Source organism: Larus michahellis, chromosome 2, assembly GCF_964199755.1.
Source record: "Larus michahellis chromosome 2, bLarMic1.1, whole genome shotgun sequence".
NCBI classification, from domain to species: Eukaryota; Metazoa; Chordata; class Aves; order Charadriiformes; family Laridae; genus Larus; species Larus michahellis.
The window spans coordinates 22,795,752-22,822,563 of NC_133897.1; the positions used below are offsets into that span (position 1 = coordinate 22,795,752).

General features: G+C 40.1%; 1 protein-coding gene across 2 annotated transcripts in view; it reads right to left on the bottom strand.

Moving 5' to 3' along the window:
* The window catches only part of CACNB2 (calcium voltage-gated channel auxiliary subunit beta 2), a 256,438-nt gene that overhangs the window by 220,589 nt on the left and 9,037 nt on the right, over positions 1-26,812 (bottom strand). For both annotated transcript variants that reach the window (XM_074574508.1, XM_074574507.1), the window contains exon 2: positions 24,212-24,304. In XM_074574508.1, the coding sequence (XP_074430609.1) occupies positions 24,212-24,304 (93 nt within the window). The remainder of the gene's footprint in view (positions 1-24,211; positions 24,305-26,812) is intronic.

Consider the following 26,812-nt stretch of genomic DNA (forward strand, 5'->3'; position numbering starts at 1 on the left):
AAAAAACCCTCTCAACATCAGAAGTTAAGATTTTCTGACAGAGAATCAAGGCACTCGGTAAAAAATGTTTTCAAGTTCCTGAATTGTTATAGCGTCAGACACTTGTTAATTTTCTTGTTGTATTATTAAGCGTTCTTTCATCCAGAAACAAGAGTCATCTTTTCATTGTGACAAGGAATTCTTCCCAACATTTCTTGATTAAGAGTTTTTCAAAAGAATGACACTGTAGATAAAAGCAGTCAATCCGTCAGTGCAGACTTTTTGCAACAATATGCTATTTTTAACAAAAGTTTCTGTGGGACAGACTTCTCAAGTTCAAGATAGTCCAAAACACTTATCATAAATCAAGCATCCAAGGAACAGAAAGACACCCATGCAGGATGTAGATAGCCAGGTTGAGATCTGACTTCTGGTAGATTTGGACTACTGACTCGGAGAAAAAGATATGGACCTGCTAGCCTGCTGGGTAGGACACTCACATGGAACGTAGAAGATGTTTTGATTGTCTGCTGCAGTGAGAGCTGAACAGTTCACACAGAGGGAAAACTCTGCAGAGAAACATTAAGAGGAGAAAATTTCTGGGCAAGAACACAGTCCAGTGTTTAGGACATGTCTGCTTCCTGCAACGCAGAAGAGCAAGGACTCGTGCTGCAGTGAAGGATCAGATCACCTAGATCACCTAGACTGTTCATCAGAGCCTGTCTCTCATTTTCCCCTTGTTAGGAACAACACTGAAAAAGATTTTAAGTTTGTTCCAATGTAGAAAGGTTATTTTATATCTGCTGTACCTGAAGGCCTCGATATACATGTATCTCCTTGAGCTGTGTGGTGCCACTGCAGAGTGCAATTTTCTGCAGAGAAACACAGTACCACAAAGAAAACAAAGGCTATTGCAGATAAAAGGAATTATATTTTTAGCCACACTCTGAACAGAGGCCAGTAATTTCAAATCGTGCCCAGAAGTCCACCTCATCTTCGGACAACTTCAATTTATCCACTATGGATAGTACCCAGCGTTATACCTAGAAGTTAGCTATGTAGGTCGGCTTGCAATAGACACTCTCATGCCACGCAATCCCCCTGAAGACGACAGCAGCATACAGAAACTTTTCTGCCTAGCTAAGGCAAAAAAGGTTTGCACGGCCTGCACTGAACAGCCCTGCACCACAGGCCTTGCTGGGGCTCCACAGACCCCTCCTCCGCAGAAATCACAGGCTGAATCCATAACACCCAGGCATGCCTTCTCAAGTATAACCGAAAAAACTGTTAAGTTTGCAATTGCTAACAAATACATTATGGTAAGCATAAAACCACCTCTAACCGTTAACCTATAGTACGCCTTTGTTGTACCTGCCCAGTCTCAGGTTTAGTGTCCTGTGTTGCTTCAGCAGGAGCAGATTCCTGCAAGTCCTCAGGATTAAAGCCTTGAATTTCTTCCACCAAAATTGTTTCTGGCTCATCCTCAGGTCTAAGACTTAGAGTGTCCTCTGCAAAGTCTGAAATATTGGATTCCTGCAGAGTGTCAGGCGCTGGGCCCCGGGTCTCGTCTCCAAGAGCCGATTCCATCGCTCACCCTGGTGCGGAGAAAGGAAGAGCGCTCCTTGCAGAAGCGCCCCGGTAACGATAGCATCAGCTCTGGCGGGGAAGGATTACAGACACCTGAACCCTGCCCCCAGCAAGTAAATAAAACAAGAAACACATGTTTTAAAATAGTCGTTATTCTAAAATACCTGCTCTAAGCAATCTTTTACTCCGGCTCATGAGCTCTATCTATTATAGATTACATTTCATTTTACTTGAAAGAATTATTTTAAAAGTGACTTACGGGTAAAAGATGGCACAGTGGGTCCTATGAGAAGAGAGCTCTAGGCATTGCAGTGGCAAGAGTCTAAACTGAGGCAAATGATTCAGGATTACTGAGCTTCAGCTCATTGATACCTGTGCCCTCCCAAGAAGTCTTTTTAAAGCTTGCACTAACCAGCCCTAGAGTTCAAAGGAACCCCAATATGGAGACAGGAACAGAACTGGGAACAAACTTCTTCCAATCTACAAGTATCTTCAAGAGCACAGAGAGTGGATAGGAAGGAAACTAGACCTCAAACTACATATACGGAAGAAATTTTTTACAATGAGGGTGGTAAGACACTGGCAGAAGTTGCCCAGAGATGCGGTAGATGCCCCATCCCTGGAAAGATTCAAGGTCAGGCTGGACAGGGCCCTGAGCAACCTCATCTAGTTGAAGATGTCCTTCCTTACTGCAGAGGGGGTTGGACCAGATGACCTTCAAAAGTCCCTTCCAACCCAAACTATTCTGTGGTTCTATGAAACACTTTGTACCAAACTCTGTCCAGTGTGATAGGACCCGCAATGGTGTTGGAGCTCTCAGGCTCAAACACAAGTTACCCAGTGGGTGTTCAATTTAGTGTTACATCAACCACAAGACGCTATAGCAGGAATTTGCTAATTAGATTTATCCAGTTTAAGCAGAAGACAATGCAAGCTTCTGCTAAGGGGATTACCTATTGAAAGTATGTGACCAACTATGTAATATTAGAAAAGAAGGAAAAGGGCAAACAGAAGAAGCAAGCAGCAAAGCCTGACTGCATTTTCAATCTGATGTATTTAATTAGCATTTTTCTGAACTACCTGAATCTCAATAAAACAAATATCATTTGACTATCTACAAAAAAAAAAAAAAAAATCCCTTTTTGCCATATCTCTTAAGCTAAAAGTATATGTATAAAAAAATTTAAGTTACACAAATGAGCTGTCATTATAAAAGTATCATGGCAACTTAATAGAGTCAGGACTACTGACAGACTAGTCAGTACTAGTCAGTGCAATTAGTAATATTGCTAATAGTGCTTAAATATTTTCCTGTAGGATTAATTAGAAGAGGAAGTATCTGGTAGCTTATTTAATAATGCACGTAAACTAACAGATAGTAGAAAAAAGTACTGTTGGTACGTGGGGTTTTTTATTGCTTAACCTGCAAATAAAACAACAGGCTAACATGGGTTAAATTTTAGTCAGGACAACATAAACATCTCTCATTGCATTTCCCAAATTGTCCAGACAGCTATCTCAGAATCTGTATCAAAAATATGAAAAAAGTAGGATAATTCTTCTCTTTTTTTATCTACAAGGACCAAGAAAAAATGCCGCTTGGTCTCATAAATAGTAATGGCATCAAAACATACTTTTGGTGATTCCTCCCGTATCTAGAAACAGATACCTCTTACATTAACTATTGACATTATCAAGAAAACTTATAACTCCTCATGCATTTTTTATTTTATTCCAGTTCATATCCAATTTTGCTTACTTTTGTAAACAACCACATACAATTTAGAAAACGAAGCACAGATTTCTGCATAATGTATTAGATATAATACATCTTGATCTCAGTAAAGAGAACATTTTATTTTCTTACAGAGTTTGGTTTCCTTTATCCTCAAGTAAAAACAAAACATACATTTAAAAGCATCATGACTAGAGCCATTCTGTGTACGTAAAACCCCCACAAAAGAAAGAATAAAAATGAAATATGTTTAACTTTAATAATCACCTTTACAAAGTAGCAGTAGCCTTAGTAGTCTACAATTACAGCCAGCATCTTTAGATAGTAGCGAAAAGTTCAGATTATCCCACTGGTTGAATACAACAAAAGAACTAGCATAAGGAACAGAAAAAAATACGCCTCTAGAATTAAAGATGTACTAAGTTTATTTATAGGGCAAAAGACACTCAATGTCTTTAATTTGATCAATTTTCTGTGAATAGCTGTATGTTGTCAACTAAAGAAACAGATGGATAACACAATGTGGTATGGCGACAGCAAGGGGAAGACCTGGAGCACAGCAATTGTGGGGCACCATGTAAAGCTTCATGTAGAACTGCTGGAGACCACTGATAGATAAAACAGAATTTTTCTCCCTACTTTTCAATAAATATTCATTAATAAAAAATAATTTTTAATGCACAAAACTTTAGGTTTCCTTCAGTGAAGGACGGAGACTTCTTGCACTACTGTTCTTAACACAGTATCCAGATTTTAAGTCACCAGATAAAAATCAAATACCAATGGCCTAAAACATTATAAAATGAAACAGGTCTCAAAAAGAAAGATTAACAGTAGAAAGTAATAGTTTGCAAACTTCTGCCTCTACATCCCCTCCGGTTAACGGGACAGACAGCTGCTTACAGTCCATGCAGAACTGTGACACTGGTCGTTGTGTGGCATTATCTGCCTCTGCTTCAAGGGGGTAAGAGCCTTTCCTCTGAGATACAGCAACGCTCATTTGTGCCTATTAAGTCTTCATGTCACCAAGATCAGGGAAATTCCCACTCATGAATCCAAAAAGCTGGCAGCCTTTGCAATACTGTCCTGTAGCTTTTGTACCGGGGCACTATTTCAGGATATCCAATATAAATAAATCAAACATATACAGAAAAAAAGACATAAAGTAATTTGTGATGGCAGGGAGTGGTGTCTTTAAGGCATTTTTTTTCCTCCTCAAAATAATCCATTACTAACAGTGCAGATGACAGCTCCAAGAGGGGAAAAAGGCTGTAACAAATTGTTCCTCCTTAATACTTAAATTTCTGGGCAGATAAGGATATTAAATACTGAATGCTCCTGTCAGCTGTTTGAGCACTTCATATTTTTCCCTCCGTCCCTGCTCATTTAACACAATTAACAGGGTCACATGTAGAAGAGTCCCCCTGCTCCCCACTCACGCTGTAGACACTGCAGCCTGACACACACACGTGCCTTGTGCCTATGCTGAGAGAGACCATGAACAAAACACTCCCATTTGCTTCTCAAGCTGAAGGAGACAAAACGCGGCATACATTTTCTCTGCCTGGACACCCATCCACAACTTGCTCTTCACAGAGCTGGCCCCACGCTCATAGGACACCAAAGAAATGGCACGAGAGGCCGCACTTTCCCCACGTTTGCGATTCCCACCCCAAATTAACTTTCTCTTTGTCCATTCATGTCACAGCTCAAGGATAAGGCCCTCTCCAGGCTCTGAGGAAAGAAGGGCTCGAGTGGGACACAGGAAGCCCCTGAGAGGTCCTGCCCCTGGCGTGCACCCTGTCCTCGCTCCCTGCCTGCTCATGGCTGCTGCTTCCCACCTTCTGCGCTCGGGCTGGTATGGGGATTGCCCTCCTGGCTGTGGAAATTCACCCCACATCCAGCACATCGTGAAAGCCGGCACTTCTCTCCACACCTCGCCACATTTTAATCACGTTCTGACTCCCCTTCATTCCTCTCGCCATTTTCTTTGCTCCCAAACGTGTGGCCTATTGCCTCAACAAAAGCTGCTTCAATATTAAAGGATATTTAATTCACATTTTAATCATCTGGGTAATAATACACTGCTTTTTCTTTTCTTTTTTTTTTTAAAGGACATGCAAGATATTTGGAACAAAAGGTGTTACATAAATCCAGCCTGAAAGACTTTTCATATCCAAAGAAATACAAAGACAAATCACAATAGTAGAGATACTAAGATATAATTTGCACAGACTGTATGTTAAAAGAAAAAAAGAAAAGGAAAAGGAAATAAAGGGTCCAAGATGTACTTTCAAAAAATTTTTTTGAAAAAAAACTATTCTAATTCACGTAAATATTTTAGAGAAAAGTGAAAGCATGTATCCAACACATTCTAGAAAGATAATGTACTGTGTTTTACTGCCTGTAGCACACAGGGGGTATTACTAACCAAAGTTAAAAAAGAAATATCTATGGAAATTTAAAAATAATGAAGCTTGGATAAGAACTGCTCTTTCGAACCTACATTACAAACATACTTGCAGTTATTTATTCTTATAAAGTTTCTTTTGTAATTAAGCACGGTACAGGAAAGTATATTTCTTTTTTGCTTTTCACTGTAAAGCTGCTAATATTTTGGACATAACTTCCTGATGAAATTTTCCTGGTTTACTCCGGAGAACTTTTACTAGAATTTATCCACAGACCAATGCTATGTCTTAGGCTGTGAGAAACAGTAACAGTTAGAACAGGGGGGGGAAAAAAAAAAAAAAAAAAAAAAAAAAAAGTGACTATTTTGGCCTAGACGTTAAGAATCCTAGGCAGACAATGAAAACAGGCTGCAGAGGAAATATCCAAGGTTGTCCTGTGGACTTCAGGTATCTAAAAATCCATTAATTACAGGTAATTATGTCCATACAGTTTACCGGTTGCTCACTTGCTCATTTATATTTCTGTATCTTGAACCACGATGTGATAAAACACCATCTAGTAAATTGGACTGCATGTCAAAATCTGACGTTGTAGGAAGTTAAAGAAATACTTCTTAAATTGGAGGTTCTGCGCTTAGTCTTGTACTTGCAATAAACAGAGAGTCCCTGGAATGCATACAACATTGAACAGAGCAGATGTTGTTTACATGAGACACCAAAAAAAAAGTCACTGCGACTCGGGGAGCATTACCCTCCAGCAATTGTGGGGCAAATTCACCCATCAGGTGCACACCAGTGTGCCCAGAACTTTAAGGACAAGAGAACTATTTTTACGTCCTCCAGAGAAAAAGAAAATAAAACATGTATACACACACACACACTATGGATAACTTAAAAATTAAGTAAAGCTCTTTACTTCAGCCTACCCATACACTTCATCATGTTATCCTCTTACAGCATAAAAAAAGAAAAGCCTTATGATGGAGGAAAAACAGCCTTTCACATAGCATAAAAATATTCTGAAACGGACCACAGAGGAGAAACTATTCACAACCAGGGAGTTTGGCTTAAGTGGAAAACTGCCCATACATTTTACCACAGTCCAAATCTTCATCCTTGGTATGTTAATATAACAACTTGACTACCTCAAAAGTTACCACTCCCAGAAGATACACAAATGCTGCAAACTCTAACGCTCCCCACAAAGGACGCTACAGCAAACACCAAGCTTTTGCTCCAGATAGAGAGACTTCAAGTTCATGTGGAGGCAGGTACCCAGACCCAGGAAAACTGCTTGCTCTTAAACCTGGCCTAATATTACTGTCTTTGAAGGGAGAGGTTTGAAGCCTGACTATGGTAAAGTCTTTTCCAGTGGACTCTCCACTGGTTTTGCATCCTACCTTTTACCTGTCTTTTCTGCAGTAGGCACATTCCATGACAATTAACATTGGGAATGATTGTTTGCTAAGGTGCACTTTACCTTCAGATTCTCCTCACTTTCAGAACCTTTTATACTGCAAAAATAGACTGTATGGACCCTTCATTAGCTCTTTTTGGTTTGGGTTTTTTTGGAGGGGGAGAGAAGCAGGGAAGACATGAGACATTACATTCCAAGACAAAGCAGAAAGGAATAGTGAAGCCAGAAGATAATCAATCTAGTCCTCAGAAATTAAAAAGTAGCTCAATAGCTATGCTCTGCATTAAAATTCTTGTCTAAATGAGAATCGTAAAACTACAGGGGAGCAAGGCTGTATGAGGCTTTTCATTTGTTTCATTATTCTGTATTACTTTATGGACTACCATTACATAAAATAAGAGCTTTAAAATAGTTTTCAAACCAATCTCTTGCTGAATCAGGTGGCTGTCACCAATTTCCAAGCTTTATATTGAAAAAGAAAGAAAAATTTCACTGCTCAGAAAAGCAGCAAGGTTGATATTAATGACAATGAATGGTATGACTAACAGAATTATACTTCAGCCTTTTAAAACTCCTTATCCAGCACTCCCTGAGGTCTGAGTTCCAAGACATCACTTTTTGGATTCTGTAAAGGAGTCCTTGTATTGTATTTTCATTTGCTAGAAAATTGCACCTAGGATTGTTACATGCAGACCATGGTATTATCAATAAAGCAAAGCTCACCGTGCACCATCTGAACAATAGGCTTTTACACTGTAATGTTTCTTGGGAATTACAGTATTAGATTAATGAGATGTGCAAATGTTTTATCAACTCAATCTCCAGAGCAATGACTCATTCCTAAATGCAGAACAGCAATAAAATGAAAAACAGCTTATGGGCTGCTGTATTCTACACCCCATAGGTATAGACCGTATGATTTCAATAGAGTAGAACAGATGCAAAAAGGTTCCACAGAAATAAGAAAGCTGCATAGACACAGAAAACACTGTAGCAATGTGTGCTGAGTCTGTGCTAAATGGCTAAAGAGGTGCCAATAACGTTAAACAGCTGCAAAAACACCAACGGAGAAGAGAGTCTGACCATCAGACACAGGTATGAGCAAAAGAGACTATTCACAGCAACCAACCACAGGCAGCTTAAATGAGAAAGCTGGTTCCCTGATGTTCGCCAGGTACTCAGTGGGACTACAATTACCCTCTTCTGGAGAGTAATTCAGAGCAGAAGACTAATTTAGGTAATGCAAATCAACTTCTGGAAGAGCTGGTCTGTCTCCATAACCATCAAGCACACACAGAAATGCTGCTAGCTCGGGTGAGAGCTCAAGTGGCACTTTCTGCCTTGGCTGATGCCAACAGCATCCACCGAAGGCACACAAAATGAGCTCAGCAACAGCGAGGGTTGACTTTGTACCAGGTTCTCCCTTTTATCCTACGAAAGCAAGATAAAAGCAAGGAAAAAATACTCTAAAATAGAATAGAACAAATTGTGCCCTATCTTCTCCTGAAAAAACAGACAAGTTTGCAAAGTAGATAGTAATTAATAGATACTCTCTTAGATGGTAAGGATGTACCATATAAGGAAGAAACAACATTTATCCAAATGCTTCAGTCACCCTCATTTATGGTGCCTAGAGACCTAACAAACAACAGACTGCAGGCAATCAGATAAATCAGTTCTATTCGGAAATCCCTAGTATACTCTATACAGCAAATGGGCTGTATAAAATGTTTGTAGTCACAGTGGGAAAATTTCTCCTCATTCACCCTGATATTCTGGGTTTTCTGCTTGCAAAGGCTGGGAATTATTCTCTGTGTTTATATGTTGACTTCGTTTCCATTTCTGTCTGTTTCTAGACCTATCTCATACTGAGCACCTGCTTACCTCACAATTTCCAATGCATTTTTTGTCAAAACGCTTTTTTCAAAACAGGATTTGATCTCTCCTTTTAGCAGCTGGGGACACCCATGCCAATGAGACTGCTGCGAGCCTGTGGGCGGAATGTCCTGCAGCCACAAGGAGAGAATGGTCCAGCCATTGCTCAAACACAGAACCTTCTGGGAACACGCAGCAGGTTGGGTCTCCTTGCAAACTCATTTTCTTCCAGGGAAACAACAACACAGGGATGAGGAAGAAGGCAATGGTGTTCCATGCACACCTCCACTTGCTGGGGTGCAGGTAGAATGTGCTCCAAACCCAGGGCCTTCCCACAGTTTGGGCAAAACCAGAGGGACTAAGGTGTTCAAGTTCAACAGTTTTTGGTATGATAGAGTCTTCAACCACACTCTTCAGCCCTGGGGGGCTGTATCGCATATAGTATACATCCAAGTGACTACTCCTATGGTCCTCTCTGGCTGAGAAGCAGCGTGCAGCACTTGACCCAACAAAGCACGCCAGCAAGACACAGGCCTCCTAACTGCTTGTCTAGCCACCTGGGGCCAGGGAGGAGACCTGCTGGGACACAGGATCCAGACCCTTCGCCTTACAGCAGGCTGAGCAGCCTCTGCAGCCTCACCGCCCCAGCAAACCAGCACGAGCACAGTCTGGTAGCTGCCAGCGTTGGTAAATTAATCTTCAGGAGCTCGCCTGCTTGTCTGAGGGGTGTCTCCTTGCCCCAGTGGCTGGCAAATGCTCTCACCAGCTGAGTGCAAAACAATGAGAAACACTTTCCCAAACTGGCAGAGATGATTATATGCACGTTTCAGATTTTGGTAGTGTTCTCCTTTGGGGCTGACTTACCCAAAGACCAAAGATGTCTTCCGAGACAGATCCTGTCTTACTGGAAACATAAGGGCTATTGTATTTCCAACTCTTGAGTGACCATTAAAAATACCACTTTCACAGGAAAATGTAATGATGCGTACACAGTTAAACAAACTTGAAAGGAAGGTCCATTAGTACAAACAAGACCAAATTAAGGTCCTGTTCCATAGCCGTCAGGACCATGTTGGTGAGACCTTTTAAAAAGCCTTATAAAGAGCTAGTAGAGAAAAATCCCTGAGTGATACTCAGATTAAGTAGAGAGGTAAACGTTTGCCAGATTAACTGTAAATTGCAGCTGCTTGACTTCAAGTATGTGTTCTGAAAAACCATGAATAATACCAGTCTTGTAAATACAGTGAACTTTTCTAACATGAAAAACAAAATCTTATGTGCACTGCCAAGAAAGTCTGCCTAGAAACTTTCTGTTTAAGTTTTGTATAAACTAGGAATAGGATTTCCCCCAACTCCAATGTCTACCAAATAGTCAGGCAGTAAGAGGAAGGAATTCGACATCTAAATGAAGAACTCTCCTTTTCTGATGTGTGAATTGATCCAGGATTGTAAGCTGACTGACCACAAATTTCCCAACAACTGAAAATTAAAACTACCTTGGAAGCAGCAGAGTTACTAATTGCATCCAGCCAAGGTCTATCTCTTCTTGTAAATGTCCTGCAGAGCCAACGTAATGGCAAGCCTAAACAGGTCAGTGTTTTACAGCACAGAAATTGAAAAGTGGAGCAGATCAATGCCACCTTCTGAACAACATACTTCAGTTTTCAGTCAGGAATGCAGTACAAGCAGATCCAGTTCAAAGCAGCCCCAAGGGAACCATCCCAGAGGACTGACTCCCTTCCTGACGGGGGCCAGGGGGAGCAGCTGTGCACCCCTGCTCTGCAGAGGCGATGAAAGCACAAATGAAGTAAAGATCTGCCGAAATTATAATACCTCAGACCCTACCTATTCCCATGGATGAACTTTCCCTCTTTCATTTAATCAAGCAAATACTGCAGCAGTGGGTTTCATTATTATTTCATCTGTTCCCCCTGGTGATTAGTAACTCTCAGCTAAATGTGAGTCACCTACAAGTGCTTCCTCACATCAACAATGGAACATCATCCATAGCTATAGTTACAAGCAGGAGATGAAGTACCAAAGATACAGATTCTTCTGTGTTTCTGGGCTCCATTTACCATTTCTGGAAGAACTAAATAGGACGTTCTCCAAAGCAGATACAGTTGATGCATGCTGGAAATAAGCCCTAGATTTGGCTGACCCTGCTTTGTGAGAAAGCACAGGGTGTAGCATAACAAAAAGTGCATGACATCACACGTCAAAGGAGACCAAAGGATTTCCTGACTATGGTGTAAGGATTTATCTCTGGACTAACATGACGAATCTTGCCAAGGTAGAAAGCCAGTTTCTGATAGAAAGAAGAATACCAGATTAAATGCCAAATTCTGAAGTTGTGTTAAACTGGATTTCACCACATTGACTTTCAGGCATATAACTATGGGCACTAATTAAGTTAGTTCTGAGTTGCACTCTGAATAGTAAAAATTTGCAGAAAGGATAAAAAAATAATACTTCTGTATACCTGAGACTGCCAGGAGTTTGGTCATTATAGAGAGATAGACATAGATTATAGATTCATATAAAATGCATGTAAATTACATACCTATTATTCTTATATATATATCCATAGCAAAAAAAAAAAACGTTCTACTTTAAATGTTTATTATCAAACTGGAAGTATGTAAGATTTCTAGAACTACCAACATTTGTAAGAACACAGTCCTCACAGATTCAGAAGAAGTCTCCAGGTCCTAGAGAGAGAAATGTAAGTGCAAATGTAACCAGAGTTTTACTTTGTCACAAAGCGTCAAATCTTCTTTGATCTGAGATGAATGCTATTCATTTTTTTATTCTTTTGGAATGAATAAGTGTTTAATTTAAAACTCTTTGTCTTGGTATCATAAAGTAATTGTTATGACATCAGTCTTTGAGATACGGGTCCTTCAAAAAGCATGGAAGACAACAGGTGGAAACAGGCAGGGTGTATGTAAACTATCCCAGCGTAATTGTAACACATACCCATTGGTCTGAGATGATGACAGTCTACAGATACCTGAAGAAACTTAACTGATTGCCAGAAATGAGGGACAGGGATCTCTTAAACAGCAATCTAAAAGCTAAGTTGCATACAACAAACAAATTATTTCTATCTTTTCTAAATTTACTACTTCCTTCTAGAAAACTTCGCCAACATCCAAGAGAAAAAAACAAACAAACAAAATTTAAAAAACCCAAACAAACAAACAAAAAACCTGTGAAGGATATACAAGATAACTATTGGGTAATACAACTCCATTCCTTTTAGAAATCGAGTTTAGACTTTGAAGGAGTAAAGAGTAGCTCAAAAATCCTTACACTGACCACATGGATTTGTGAGAACTCTGCATTCATTTACCTGCCGAGATGACAAGTCTCTTGCAGTGTCTTTAACCTCTTGGTCAGTACCACGTCCATGAAGCCCACAAAACTTACCACACATCATGACCATGAGTCCATCAGTTAACATGGGACATATGCATCAAGCAGACTTACAGAAACCTTCAATGTAAACTTCAAAAAATATTATTTTTATCATTCAAGAGCAGTCAACCAACAAAACTTTAACATGTTATTGTAAATTAGGGAATCTCTCTCATCAGAGGCTTATAGCAAACATGACTGTGGCTCTTAAACAGTTAATAGGTATCATTTGCATACAGAGGAAACTGCATTTAGCAGATATAATGCAGACAGTGTACAGAATATGTTTTGCTTCTCAATCCTTTGTTTCATTTTTAAGTTGTGGCTTAAATTGTTCAAGTGTGCCACCAGTGATCCTAGCTGTGAGTGGGAATAAAAGAATCCAGCCCCAGTGGAAGAAAGATGACATATCTTGGCTCTTTTTCAAGACAAGAGTAACTCACATAATCTGTTCCTAGGGTTTCTGCAGGATTTATGATAGTTGTGTCTATTTGACAAGCTATTCAGCCAGATGCAAAAAACCATACAGTTGAGCAAAGAGATGAAGAAACACAAAAGTGTCTACTGGGTTAAGATGAGAGTCTTGAGACGGACTGGAAAAGGAAAGCCACTGTCCTGTTGGATTAAAAAAAAAAAAAAAAAAAAGAAAAAAAAAAAAAGTCTTACTTTGGACTCCCTCCTCCTCTAAATTAGTCTTCTTCCCAGGTAGCCTCCTAACAAGACCTGATGGCTCACGCAGACATTCAGAAGTTTGTAGACCTGGTCCTGAGGGTAATACTTTTCATTACAAGTTACACTTAAGTGCACTTGGGAATTAAGATACCTCGAAGCGCAGAGCAGATGCTCTGCATCTCTCAGTGAAAACCTTGGATGCAAACCCATACAAACCCCAAGCTTTGACACAGACCTGGCGATCACAGGTTTTCTGGATGTGTGGAGGTCCCCTGCACAGTTTCCATTCACTAGCACTGCTCCCTTGCCTGCGTCCAAGCCCAAGAGATTTAGAATTCGTCACTTGGGTTTAAGAAAGAGCATGTTTTGTGGTAAATAGAAAAAACTTTCAATACAAAAGTTTTAATACAGCATTAATAAATCATCTAGCTAGTTTAACTAGGGATTTTAGGAAACATGCAAAGAGAGAGGCATCAGAGCATCATAAAATGGTATTAGTGGATTTGCCTCAGAGTAGAGAAGGGAGAAGGACGTAGTCTGTGGCTGACTGGTTGGCACAAGCCCTTCTCACGCCCACTGTCTGTCACTGCCAGAAGACACTCTGGCAGACTGACTGGCTTCAGCTGCCATAGCTAGCCAGGGCTGCACTGCTGAGAAAATGGCAAAGCACGCACTTTAAAAATGAGATACAGATATAAGCGGTGCTTCAAGTAAGAACTGGATACTGCTGACATATATAGGTATTACGTTCAGATGCTACCTATGGGAGGTAATCCCAAACTTTTCTGCAAAACTACTGACAGAGCATTATAACCTTCAAGCAGCTTCTCTCTTCAAAACCTTCAGCAATATTTTACCTAACAATGCAAATTTAAGTTATTTTAAATTGCATGCAGTCTTTCCAAAATACATAAATATCACACTGAACAGTGTGCAAAAAAAAAAAATAAAAGTTAAGTACTGGTCTCTTGCTTATGAGAAATTAATCAATTAAGATTAGAAAAACCTTAAACCTTCCAGAGTTAAGTCGTTTCCATGAAAAAAGCACACAGCACGCTGCCAATTCTTCCAGACTATCTCCAGTGAATCACTGCTTCTTAGGCCTCAAACTGATGCTGTCTCTCTTCCACTTGGCTGTGTCATTTCATTCAGAGGCTTTATCTCAACACCAGACTTTAAACCACACTTATTTATTATGTAAGGTGTTGACTCATTTTCTACAGTCAGATTTCACAGTATAGTAACAGCCTAATTGGTCAAATCTATTAACATGCTTTCATTTCTTTGTCATGTCCGAAACAGCATTTTAAATATTGTTCACTTTTCTCAGATAATAACAGAAACATGAAGATTTTACAAATTTTACCCTTTGATATCTTCAAAGTGCTGGTGGAGTTCGAGCAAACATTATTTCTCAAAAGCATGGGAAATTTTATTATTAACATATTATTTTAGTGCATTATTTAACAATACAAGCAGATTAGGAAAGCATCTTATTTCTATTTCTATATAAATGGCAGATGATGGAAAAACTGTAGCCAGTGTTAGGAAGAGATGTGTAAAATCAGCCGACTTCTGATTATACTCTATTATGAAGTCTGGCAATTTCCTTGGCAATTATTTCAAGGACAAGACTGAAATAATCTTTAATCTTTTCTTATTATAAGCAAACATTACCTTGACACGTTACTATTTTCAAAAGAATTACTAAGAAGTAAATACGGTCAAAGAAGGTGGACAAAGAATGATTTCTTTTTCAAAGAGCTATGCATGCAATAACATGTTTTTAGAAAAGTAGTAAGGGAAGATTACTGAATTTATACTATAATTTTCATAGTTTGTATGAAAAATAAACCCAACTAGCCATGCTTTGCTGTTTCTACAGGAACCATGGCGCCTGCCTTCAACTCAGTTCCTCCAAAAGCAGCATCCGATAAGCAGACATTTCAGAGCCAACTGATCGATGTCTTAAAGCTGTATTTCTAACACGAAAGACACAGCATCTCAAGCTAATTCATCATAAAAGCAGAAGTCTAGTTTTCACCCTGTGACAACCTTCCTAGATTTCAGAAATATTTTCCGGTTCAATCTGCAAAACAACTGAAAACTCAAAAATATCACAGGAGGCAATAGAAGGAAAGACAGCAAAGGCATATATAGATATATTTCTCCCTTTTTCACTTCATCCATCCTGCCCTCTTTCAGCTCCTCACTCATTTGCAAGAGCCATCTCTCTTTCCTACCCAAGACTTGATTAGAGGTAAAGCATCTGATGGCAATCATTTATCATACAGGAGGCTACAGGTTTATGTGGAGCTTAGAATTAACCCTATGCATCTCAGCAAGATTATTAATGACCTCCTTTGGCAGAGGTGGAAGAATTAAGGTATCCCACAATATCAGATTTTAAGGAAGGGTAGCTTTCCAGTTTTTCATATACCTAGGACTGATTCAGGTCCTACTATTTTTCAGGCCAGTCATATTTGGGAACTAAGATATTATGTGACCGTCAGTGAAAAAAATGTGCACTAATTGTGCTCACATGGAGCTCACATTGATATCACTCTGTAATTCAATGGCCAGAAAAAAGCCTTCCTGTAAATTTGTTTGAAGATTTATAATTCATTTTAGAAGTAGTGGAGCATGAAGCTTTTCAATGAACCCGATATTCCAGCAAAGAAAAGTCTGAGTGAGATCAGATGAGGAAAGCAACGTTCAAATCTACGGAAACATATAATCAGTGTTGAAAGTACTGTCTAAATACAAAGCCCAAGAGAAGACAGCTCTCTGCTGCAACTGCCCATAAAACTACCAAATTCATGACTAATTGGACAGAAATGGCACTTGTATATGTTGTAATATATCTACTTAATGAGGTACAAGGCTCCTGAGTTTGAGCAGGAACATACTGGTGGGATATTGTGAAAGACAAAAGATTCAGTAGATCCCTCTGTCTAATTGCAAAGTACCTGTCTCTGCTCTCTGAGGCTTCCCACGACCCGGGCTCCACACTGAAGAGAAACTGAAGCAGTTTGCGGCACATTGGCAAATCAGTGGAGTTTTCCTTGGAATCGCTTGCATTTTGGAGTGGAAGATGACATTTGCTATACAGAGGACCAAACTGTTCCCTTGTGTTAGACAGTTGTTCCCAATCAAAACCATACAGCATAAATGCAAGCCCTGAATGCAATATTTAAAATGAGAAAAATAATTTCAGATTTAATTTTCCTTAAAATGAACTAAATCAGCAGCTATGTTTATGGTGCATTCACATATAGTTATAAACTTGAACTTTGCAAGTGACTTAAACTACCTTGTTTCTCAAAAAAAAACCAACCCATATTTTAAGGCCTTATAAAAAATTCCAATAAACTGCTCCATTTAAAAAAAAATAAATCAAAAAAACAACCCCAAAGCAAATCCACTCCAACTAAACAGGCCTGTAAGATGAAGTTGTCAATACACTGCATTTATCTTCATACATTATTTTTCGGCAGTTTTTTTCATTAGCTATAATTAAATATATGCATTGGAACTGTTGTTCCATTGCAGATACTTCATATGTCCATGCTTACTATAACCAGAAGACATCTATGATGGCATTTAATAGAACCTCGCATCTCACCACAATGTTTAAAATTATTATTTTGAGTAAGACAATGCTGCACACGAGAACTAGAAACCACAGTGAATTTCCTGGGAGAAGCAGGGGACAAAATAAAACACTTGATTCTCATTCAGTTCTATTCCTAATTTTGATCTTAACTGTTTACAAGCGTATAGTTTTTTTCTTGGAGCTCCCGCTATACCCCACCCAAAAGACCACCAAATACAGGCAAGGAGGTTCTTGGCGCAGCTGTAAGGCTTTGAGAGGTTCAGCACATGCAAAGCACACTCTGATTAGCACAAAACTGCAAGATGGAGACTGCCAGAGGGCAATGGCCAGTCATGAAGACATTTGGCCAAAGAGAAAGCCTAAGAACACAGTTAGGCGTAAGCCTTTCTGCTCACTCCCTATGCCATGCACTATGATGGAAGAGTCTCCAACTCTATATTCAGTAAGCTTGCAATGATGATGCTTTACCTCCATCAGTTTGCCTAAATGCTTCAAAAACCCTCACATCTCTAACTGCCTGAGCAGCTGAGCCCTTGCCTCCTCCTCCTCCTCTCCTGCAGCACAGACGCAGCTCTGTCACCTGCAGAAATCCCACGTTGCTCAGGGACGCACAAGTCCTGTCGCACCCTTCGAACGCTCCACTGCAAATCTGATGTTGCCAAACTTGAGTGCAGGCTGTGGTAGTTCCTGAGCAGCTGGAAAGCTCCATTTCTCCTCTCCCTAATGGGCCCAGAGGAGAAGCACACAGCCAGGAGGCACACGCAAGATGGCAGCAATGGGAACACCAAAGGAGAAGGTCCAACCGCTGCCACCAGTGGGGACGCTACCTCCCACCTCAGGGCTCGCCTCTCTCCCCATCCTCTCACAGGAGGCCACATATGTCCTCTCTGACAACCCACAACACCCACCCATCATCTTCGCAAGCTCAAAAGCTACACTGGCAATCATCTCAGCAGCCATTAGATATGAGCCCGATCTTCAAAATTTCACAGTTCCCACTGCTGCTTGGAAAAGGATGTGCTGACCTCAGCTGCGTGCAGAGTAAATTCAAACAGGCTATAAGGAGGGCTCCTACCCTTCAGTTTTTAATAAAGTATTTTATTTAGTTGTTCCCCCCTGTAATTTTCTCACACCCTGCTACGAGAAGAGTAAACGGATGTGTAAGAAGAGTTTTATGATGTTTTGCCTGTTTGTTTTGGTTAGAGGGTGTGTGGTTTGTTTTTTTTTTTTTTAAACACATGGCAGCATTTTGATTTCTATTCTTAGAAACCATTTGAGGCAAAAAAGGGCCCATGAAAGAACTGAAGTCCGCAAATGAACTTCCTTTCCGCAGGGTTTTTCTCAGCCATCTCCCCTCCAGTCACGCATGCCAAAATCCCATGCTTTATAGGGGCATCTGTTCTTTTCTCTCCAGGCCAAAAAAGGAGACTTTTCAAACCCTTACTACAGCTGAGGAAATCTATAGCTCAATGAGCCTAATGTGATTTTCCCATGTCTACAGAGCCTAAAGTGCAGCTTCACAACTGCCATCAGAAGGGAAAGCCCCTTTCTCCTCCCTCTACCCTTCCTCCCCTCCAGCCACACGCTCCCAATCCAGGCCTCTTCTAAAAGCTGTCCTCTTCCCACTCCTCCATCTAGCCGGTTTTGACCACATGACTGAGGAGCTGAGATATCAGCCATGAATGAAACTCGACATCAACAGCTGAACTGACATATTCTCATGAATCCCCACACTGCTCCAAGTGCTTCACCCACTCTTCCGCTGTGAACTGGGTATACTTCATATGACAAGAAATAGATAAAAAATAGTTGATTTCCCATACTAGTACTATTCACAGAGACATTATCTAATTTTGTATCACAACAAACACAGACTCGCTGGATTTGACTAAAAAACGATTAACAGTGCTGGACAGAAACAGCACGTCACCCTGAAACTACATTGCCTGCCTGTGATTCAAGGTCACACACTAGCAAAGTTTGGTGGCTCCCGCTAACGCCAGAACACAGACATCATACTCCATATACCAACCTTCTGTAAGGTGGCTTTATCCAAGTGCAATACATTTCCTTCCAAAACTTATAATTCACGGTGAAAAACATTGGATGCCACAATTCCATCAAATTAAAAACCCATGAAGTAACGGTTTTAATGTGTTTTAAATAAGCAGATGTTGTAGTACGTACCGCTTGTGTAAGGCTTCAATGCAACCACAATAGCAAGCACAGGCCACAAGCATCACTGCTGTGGCTTTCAGTGAAATCAGCAGAATTAGACCAGAAAAAACTGAACCTAACAAAATATGCCCAGACATTAGCATCAGAAATAAAAGATGAGAAAGGTCAGTAGTATACGTTTTCATTTATCACAATCAGTGTTTGCACAATATGGCTAAAAATTTCTGACATACCTCGTTTTGTTATGTGTAAGAGCTAAAGGCAAGTCTGCAAAGCTCCTTTTTTCTCTACAAGCCAAACATGTCTCATAATTGAAGGCACACAAAGAATTTAAGAATATATTCATTTGCAAATGAGCTTTTTTAATTATTATTATTATTTATTTAGACTTCCTGGCTAGCCACAATCTTGTTCACACATAGTCTTCAAAAAGCAGGAACAGTCCTAGCAGAGAAAGCCTAAGCAGGTTTTCAGCATAAGATTGTTAGTACTGGGCATTAAGACCAAAGCTAATATCTGTGCCCGCTCTACCCCAGCTCTTCGCGGCTCAGCCTGGAAATGCATCGCCTCACTGGCAGGCTGCGTGTATGAGCTGAATACATAAGCTCTTCCCCTCGTGAAAAGGAGAAAAAAAAAAAAAAAAAAAAAAAATCAAAGCTAAGCTCTATCTCTGAAAAAACGAAAAGGCAATTAAAAGAAGAGAGGAATACGTTTCTGACATGGCCCAGTTCTCTGGTGAACTCAAGATTAAGAGGCATGTTTATGAGCAAAACTGAGTCAATATTTTCAAATCGTTTCTCAGTGCAAATCTTAGTTTTACCATTCATAAAATTCAATAGGTAATTACACAGCTAGGCAAATGTCCTCAGAGGAAAGTAGGAGAATAATGAATTCCCTACATAATTATTTATAGCTGTGTTTTTGAGTGAACACAGTGTAACAGGCATCAGGCCAATATTTAAAGGCAAAAAAACAGATTTGTAAAACCTTAAATATTTCAGTAAGCAAGTCCATAGTCTACAGTCTATTTCACAATCTAATCTGCCTTTGCAATACGTAAAAATCCCAACAACTCAGACTGCCTCTGTGATTAATCATTAGGATTTAAAATAAAACCTCCACAAAGACAGGTCCAGAAGTGCAACCACAAAATATGTAATGCTATCAGAACATGCAATTTGCTTAAAATAATGTTGCTGGGAAGTGCCGTAGTGTTGTCTGCAAAATATTTTGTCTGATCTGTATTTTGAAAAAACCCTCGGGAACAAAATCGTTACCACGCATCAGTCAAAATGGCAGCAAGCAGAGATCAGATCCAATTGAGTCTTTCATAGCTAACCCTAAGAACAAGCTGCTTATCACTCCAAAGCTCAAAAAAAGATGATGAAAACTATGTAACACGATGTTCTTTAGCTCCCTAAAGACAACTGATTAGAGTCAGTTAGGAGCTGGTTGGTGTGCAGTGATGCTTCTGCTTTCCAAATACACCGCTTAATTGCCAATAAGACTTCACAACGCAACAGAGGGGGAAAAAAATTCTTCCCTCTCCTGCTACTGAAAAGTCAAGCAGTAGCTGCTGGCAAGTGAAAGCAAGGCCAAGTTGTTGTTATTTTTTTTTAAGCTCCAATATCATCAATAATATTCTGGAGACAAAACTAAACAAACCAATGTTTGTAGCAAACAAATAGAACGTGATCCAAAACATTCTCCTAAAATCTCATCAGTTCTACAGTGTCACAAGTAAAAAATAGAAACAAAAACCTATATCAACAGAGAAAAATCACAGGACTGGGGAGGTTTAACTGGATGGAAAAGAACGATTTTTTTAAATTTGTATTTTTTATATTTAGAAACGTTCTTGCTTCAGTTTAATGCTTCTTTTATATACATTCGAAACAATAGTGGATAGATTGCTCTGCACTATTTCAGCACTCCGAAAAACAGATTTAAATGGAAAAGATCATTGCGCACAGGGCTGTGCACTTCATCCTCCTTACACGACAGCAGGAATTTTCAAGCAATTTGAATAAAATGTTACTTTGTTCTCTACCATTCAAACAAAACTAAGTTGGCATTATTTTTACTACTGTAGCATTTGGTATGCATTGCAGGAAACTTGCCAGGTACATATTGGAGCCAGAGGTGCAGATGTCCTTAAGGAAAGAGTAAAACGCAGACACAATAAAGCTTTGTTAACATAAGGAATAGATACTAACCCCCTCCCTCCTGCAGTGGCTTTAACTTAAATGGCTTTAACTTAAATGGCCGGCGGCTCTGTGGGTTCAAGTGACCGAATCCTATATGCAAAAAGTTAACTTGCTCTTGCACAATACCTCCACTGCCTTCCACACGCATAACATTTCTTCAGGACTAGACATATTTGTCTTCTCTTATCCAGCACCACTGTATTTCTCTGTTAGGAAACGTCCATTTTCCACCGATGCTCATGAGAAGAACCTGCACGCCTCTCCCAGCTCTCCCAGCCTAAGGACAGGCCAGCTAAATGTGACGCAAAAGCACCTTCCAAACATTCTTTCTTCTTTATGAGGAACAGAGGCAGACCTTAGCAATAAACGCTCAGGACAAGCCCAGGATTCCTTCTTGAGAGCGGAAGGGAGTACTTGTAGAGATGCACATAAAATTTGCAGGACAAATTACGATGTAAATGTGAAAGACAGGAAACGAGGGGGGGGAAAATGAACTCAGAGGGTAAAAAAAGGCAGCTATAGGCATTGTAAGCAACACAGAAACAAACAGGTTGTGCGTATACCATGTCTAGATCAAAACCACTGCCAAAAAACCCCACAAACCCCTTTCCAAGCAAAAATTGACTTCCTGGTTTTAAGATAGCACTAAAATAAAATAGCATAAAATTAAATGGGCACGTCCTTGATTCTACTGGGTTTGGATTCATTTGTTCGCTCTGCGTTTCTGCAGCTCTCGCCCATCTCAGGAGAAACACCAAATTCTTGGAGTCACTTTTTCTCCTGCAAATGAATGGTTCTGGCAAAATATTTCTGTTCGTTTATACCATGTAAAATAACCTCCGAGAAAGATGGAGACAAGCAGCACCGAGGTAGTTTCTGCGAAGGGGGCAGCAGCACAGCCAGCAGAAAGCAACTGCACTCATTCTGTTTAATACCCGGGGCACTGGGTGCCCTGGTCACGCTGGTGGCAATTCTTCCCCAGTGCAGGAGAAAACCAAGCTGTCCCAGGAGGAGAATCAGAGCAGGAAAGCCTGTTGAAGATGCCATCCAAGCTCTGAAATAAACCTCTCAACAGCAACTGTGAAGAGACGCTTCTCTCATACATCTGCTACAATACAAACAGCTCTGCCTGTACATTACTTACTAGGAATGTTTTGTGATGATTTTATTTTTTCAAATTTATTTTGGACAATGTCACATAACATATTTATCCATTAACATCCCTTTATTATCTTCAGTGGCAATGCCATTTCAAAAATCAGTTTTGCTTCAGCAATCTACTCAATCTCGGGGTTTTTGCAGAAGCCTTTTTTACCTTTCAGTCATTTGTATTATAATCACTTGCGTAATTACTAAATTTGGATTAATTCAGGGAAACATATAAATATCTTCTCTAAAAATCTACACTTGAGGCAGTCACGCTCTATGGTCCCTTTACAGCCCTGGGAAAGATAAAGACACTTTTAGACTGTGGCTCACCAACCCTGTTTTATGTCTGTTTTGAAGATTTGATAAATCACGCCCCACAGTCTGTAGAGCAAACCGGCTCTCCACTGACTGCAGGAGTCCACCTCAACATCTACGTGTAGATTGATGATCCACCTCCTTGTGTTACATCCTCTTTGCCCTGCTCCCCCTCCTGCCAGCAAGAAGAGATACTTGAGACCAACTTCAGACTTCATTTAGGTAAACAAGAAAGGCAAAGAACCGTGTGCAGTCAGTGTAAAATAAACACTCACACTCTGCTAAAAATGTTCCAGACTTAATTCAACATCCACGAGGAGCTAAGGAAAACAGCAACACAGATTTCCTTACAAAGATTGCTCAGAACTGGGAGATCCTGTTGCTGCTCCCAAACACTACTTGGACTGCTTTTTTTTTCACAAAACGTCACAAATAAGGAATGTTTTGATCCAGGGTTTCCACCTTCATATTGTTTACTGCCACTGGAAAAACTCCCACGATCAATGAATATTTCGTGCCTATGTTCACTGAAATGTAATAGGGACCTGACTTTATCAAATCCACAGCCTATCACAAAAACCTGCAAACATGATCACGGCAGGACAAAGTAGAACTTTGCAAACAGAAGATGTGTACCGATACAACCAATGCAACAACAGTGGTGCCATTAAATGTTCTGAGATGGAAGAACATGCAAGACAAGCAGGTAGAGCAGGAGTTCTGGTGCCTGCTTACGGCAAAGCCAAAAACTCTGCAATGAAACCTCCCAAACTGCAAAACCCCTCCAAAAAAGATGGCAAAGTCTGCATTTGCAAAACCACAGCTTAAATCAGCAAGCCGTGAAGAACTGTATTTCAGGCTCTGCACAGGTGCAGATATTGTGATGCTCTGGGCACCCTTCATGCTCTCCAGGTTGTTGTCCACCAGAAGCACATCAAAACACACACTCCTTCCACAAAAGCACAGCTTCAGTAGCACCGTTCTGCAGCCAAAGACCACACCGGACTCTGGATACCATTCCCTCAATTTTTTGTTACCTCTGTTGGTGAGATTGAGCTGTTCTCCAAGCACCCACACAAGTCTTGGATCCACTTGGGTCTCCCCCTTTGAGAGAGACACGTAGGCACAGGTCATGGGAGCCTGCAGCACCGCTCCATCCTCTACCGGCTTTTCAGCATCAGCTCAACGGGGACAAATGCTGCCAGGGATTTCCCCTCCAACCCGTGCTTTAAAATAACACTGGGATGTAGGTGGAAAGCATCTAAGTTAACACTGCCTCGCAGAGCACTATTTTAGGCAGGAAAACCCCAACAATTGGTAGGGTTTTGATGCTTTCTCCCAAATGTTGCCACTTTAGGCGCTTTCATCAGACTCCACCTCCTCCTCCAGATTTAATCACCTGACAGCATTAGAGGAAGAAAAATAATGCAAACTACTACACATGGAAATGAATAAGAAATGAAAAGGTATTTTTCTGCCAAGATCAAAACAATAGCAACCAAATATTTTTAATTGTGCCAGCAGAGAGAGGCTTCTGCTGTTTCTCAGTCTACAGTATCACTCTGATTTGACAATCTACCCCTCAAAAAAATTACTTGAACATTAACATCAGCAAGTCATCCAGCCTTTTAAAAGGTGAAAATCACATACCTGACGTACAAAACTGTTAGAGGTAGTGTCAGAAGATGTACTCCCATCTGATCCTTTAAATCGGTTTTTTCTTCTTGCCCCTTTACCATAAGACTGTAAAAAAAAAAAAATAAAAAAAAATATCAGAGGAACAGCGTTAGTTTGTGTTGCACAACAAGCTTTCAGTGAAAGCATCACCAATGTCTCCTAGGCTAGCAGGGATTCAGATGATCAGCTTCGTGCCAATTAATAAGCACATATTCAGTAAGTAACTGATGGGACTACGTGCACAAGTCCTCACCAACACAACGAGGCCTGGCCAATTAAACCCTGAATGTTTTGGGTTTTGTTTTTGTTTTTTTTTTCCACATTCAGGTTTGGAGAAGCATTTATAGACTTGTGTAGTTGTAGTATTATTCATGCAAGTCACAATGATTAAAAAGTACAGTTTGTTTTGCAGCTAGTTTAAATAAACAAGCTAGGAAAGGAGATACTGGAGCAGTTTCCCGTACATCACAGCTATGAGCTAAGGCAGCTGAGGGACCACTGAACAGCAAGAAGTAACCAACAACTTGTCGGTTCAGATACCATCTTACAACTGAGGAAGAAATTATAATAATATTTAAAAAAAAAATAATGTTGAAGTAAGGAAAAGGAATATAACAATAAAAAGAGCACTAAATATGTAACTGGAAAAGGGATAATATACAACTAAAAGGCAAGGCATCATTTTTATCTATTAGGAAATCAAAAAGACATCAGGTGAAAGCAAGTGTTGGCTGACGAAACAATTATTAAATTACGGTTTGGAAACACAGCAAATGGCCCAACCTCCCGAAAAAAGCTATTTGTTCTGTGTGATAAATACAGACCATCAATAAATATCATAAAACAAGTATCAAAAAACATGAGAGCTTAAAACTATGCTATTTGCAACCACTTAATTTTGTGGTGACTGTACATCGTGCCATGGCACCACCTCAGACCCTTCACAAAGCGTTCCTCCCAGGTACAGCAGAATCTGGCAGAATTCTTCTGCACAACCACATTAAGAGACAGCCCTTCCTATCTAGTCACATTGCTTAAATTCATCTAAACTTACATCAAAATCATGTCTTGACTACTTCAAACATTATTTTCCTTGACATTGATAAATGCAATTATTTTTTTCCTCACTCATCCTGCTGCTGTAAAGGTCATTTTACTAATCCATCTCTCTGGATCACGTCTCCTGTCTTTAAATACCTCCCACAGTTCCCTGAAATAAACAGGGTCTTTGTCTTCACTTTCAAGGTCTGCCTTGGCCTATTCCCAATCTAAGCTCTCATTTTGTATTCGGCACTCAACTTTCGAGTTCCACAATAACTCACGGGTGGGGGGAAAAAAAAAAAAAGACACAAAAAACCAAACATAAGCCTCCATCACCTACATGCTAAGTTTTCAGAGAGAAATTTCATATCCTCCCCCATACTATACTCACAGTCCTTCTCCCAAGAATAAAAATTCCTTTACAGAAATCTCATTGTTCCCCTTAAAATATACAAAACGAACAAACAAAAAACCCTCTTGATAAGAAGGTCCTAGTGTGCTGGTATCTCAAAACATTACACTAATAAATTAAATGATTTATCCACTATTATTTCCTAGAATTCCAAGTCCATGCATCCGCATCCTGCTGTTGTTTTTGGCCCCAAGCCGCTGTCGGTCCTGGGTTTAGACACGATGAGGAAATTATGATCGGCTTACTGGAGAACGTGGCTGTGCACGTGTTACAGCACAGCACTCCTGACAGCCCGGCCCTGGCACAAAACCGGGTATAAAACTCTGCTGGGGTGCATAAAGCGGGCCCTTCTCTGGGCTTGGGCAAACTCCAGAGCCTCGCGCTGGGCTCTGGGGCTCCGTCCCGTCGTCTCTCATAGTAGGGAAGGGCAGGCTCCAGCGCTGGCTCGGAGGCACGCTTAAAATCTCATACCGGCAGATTTTTAAAATCATGAGTTCAAAATCTGAGCCGCAGCTCTTAGCAGTAACACATATGGTAAATACGATCGAATATTTTGCAATCTAAGAGTAACTGAGGACAACGACGTATAACCGCTGCTAACTTCAGATCATTTGTCAAATTGACAAATCCAGGTAACTTGCCCCCACGAGATGCAGGAGAACAGTCTCAGGGTATGTCTGGACCATTAGCGTTGACTCTGGGGAAGCTGAGAGCACTGGTTAAAATCTAATATTATACCAATCTTTTCAAAAGAATGACTCGAGTAACAATAGATCTCTCAGCCTGACACTGATTCTCAGCAAAAATAATTTAATATCTGTTATGTCACTCAACTAACATTGAGTCACAAGAAAAGCAATGATTTTTCCCCCAAAATATAGATTTATGGGAAAGAGATTTTGCCAAATTCATGTGATTTTTCCAAAATTGTAAAAAGGCCGTGTAGTAAGTTTCTGAAAAGCAAGTGAACCAATACTACACACATTGGTTGGGGCAGAACTGCATAAAAATCAGCATGCTACACACTCTGGGGATGAAAATACGACATTCTGATGAGTCTAGAACCATAACCAAGTATGTCACAAAATGTAAAATGAAAACTGAATGAGGAAGGACTTTAT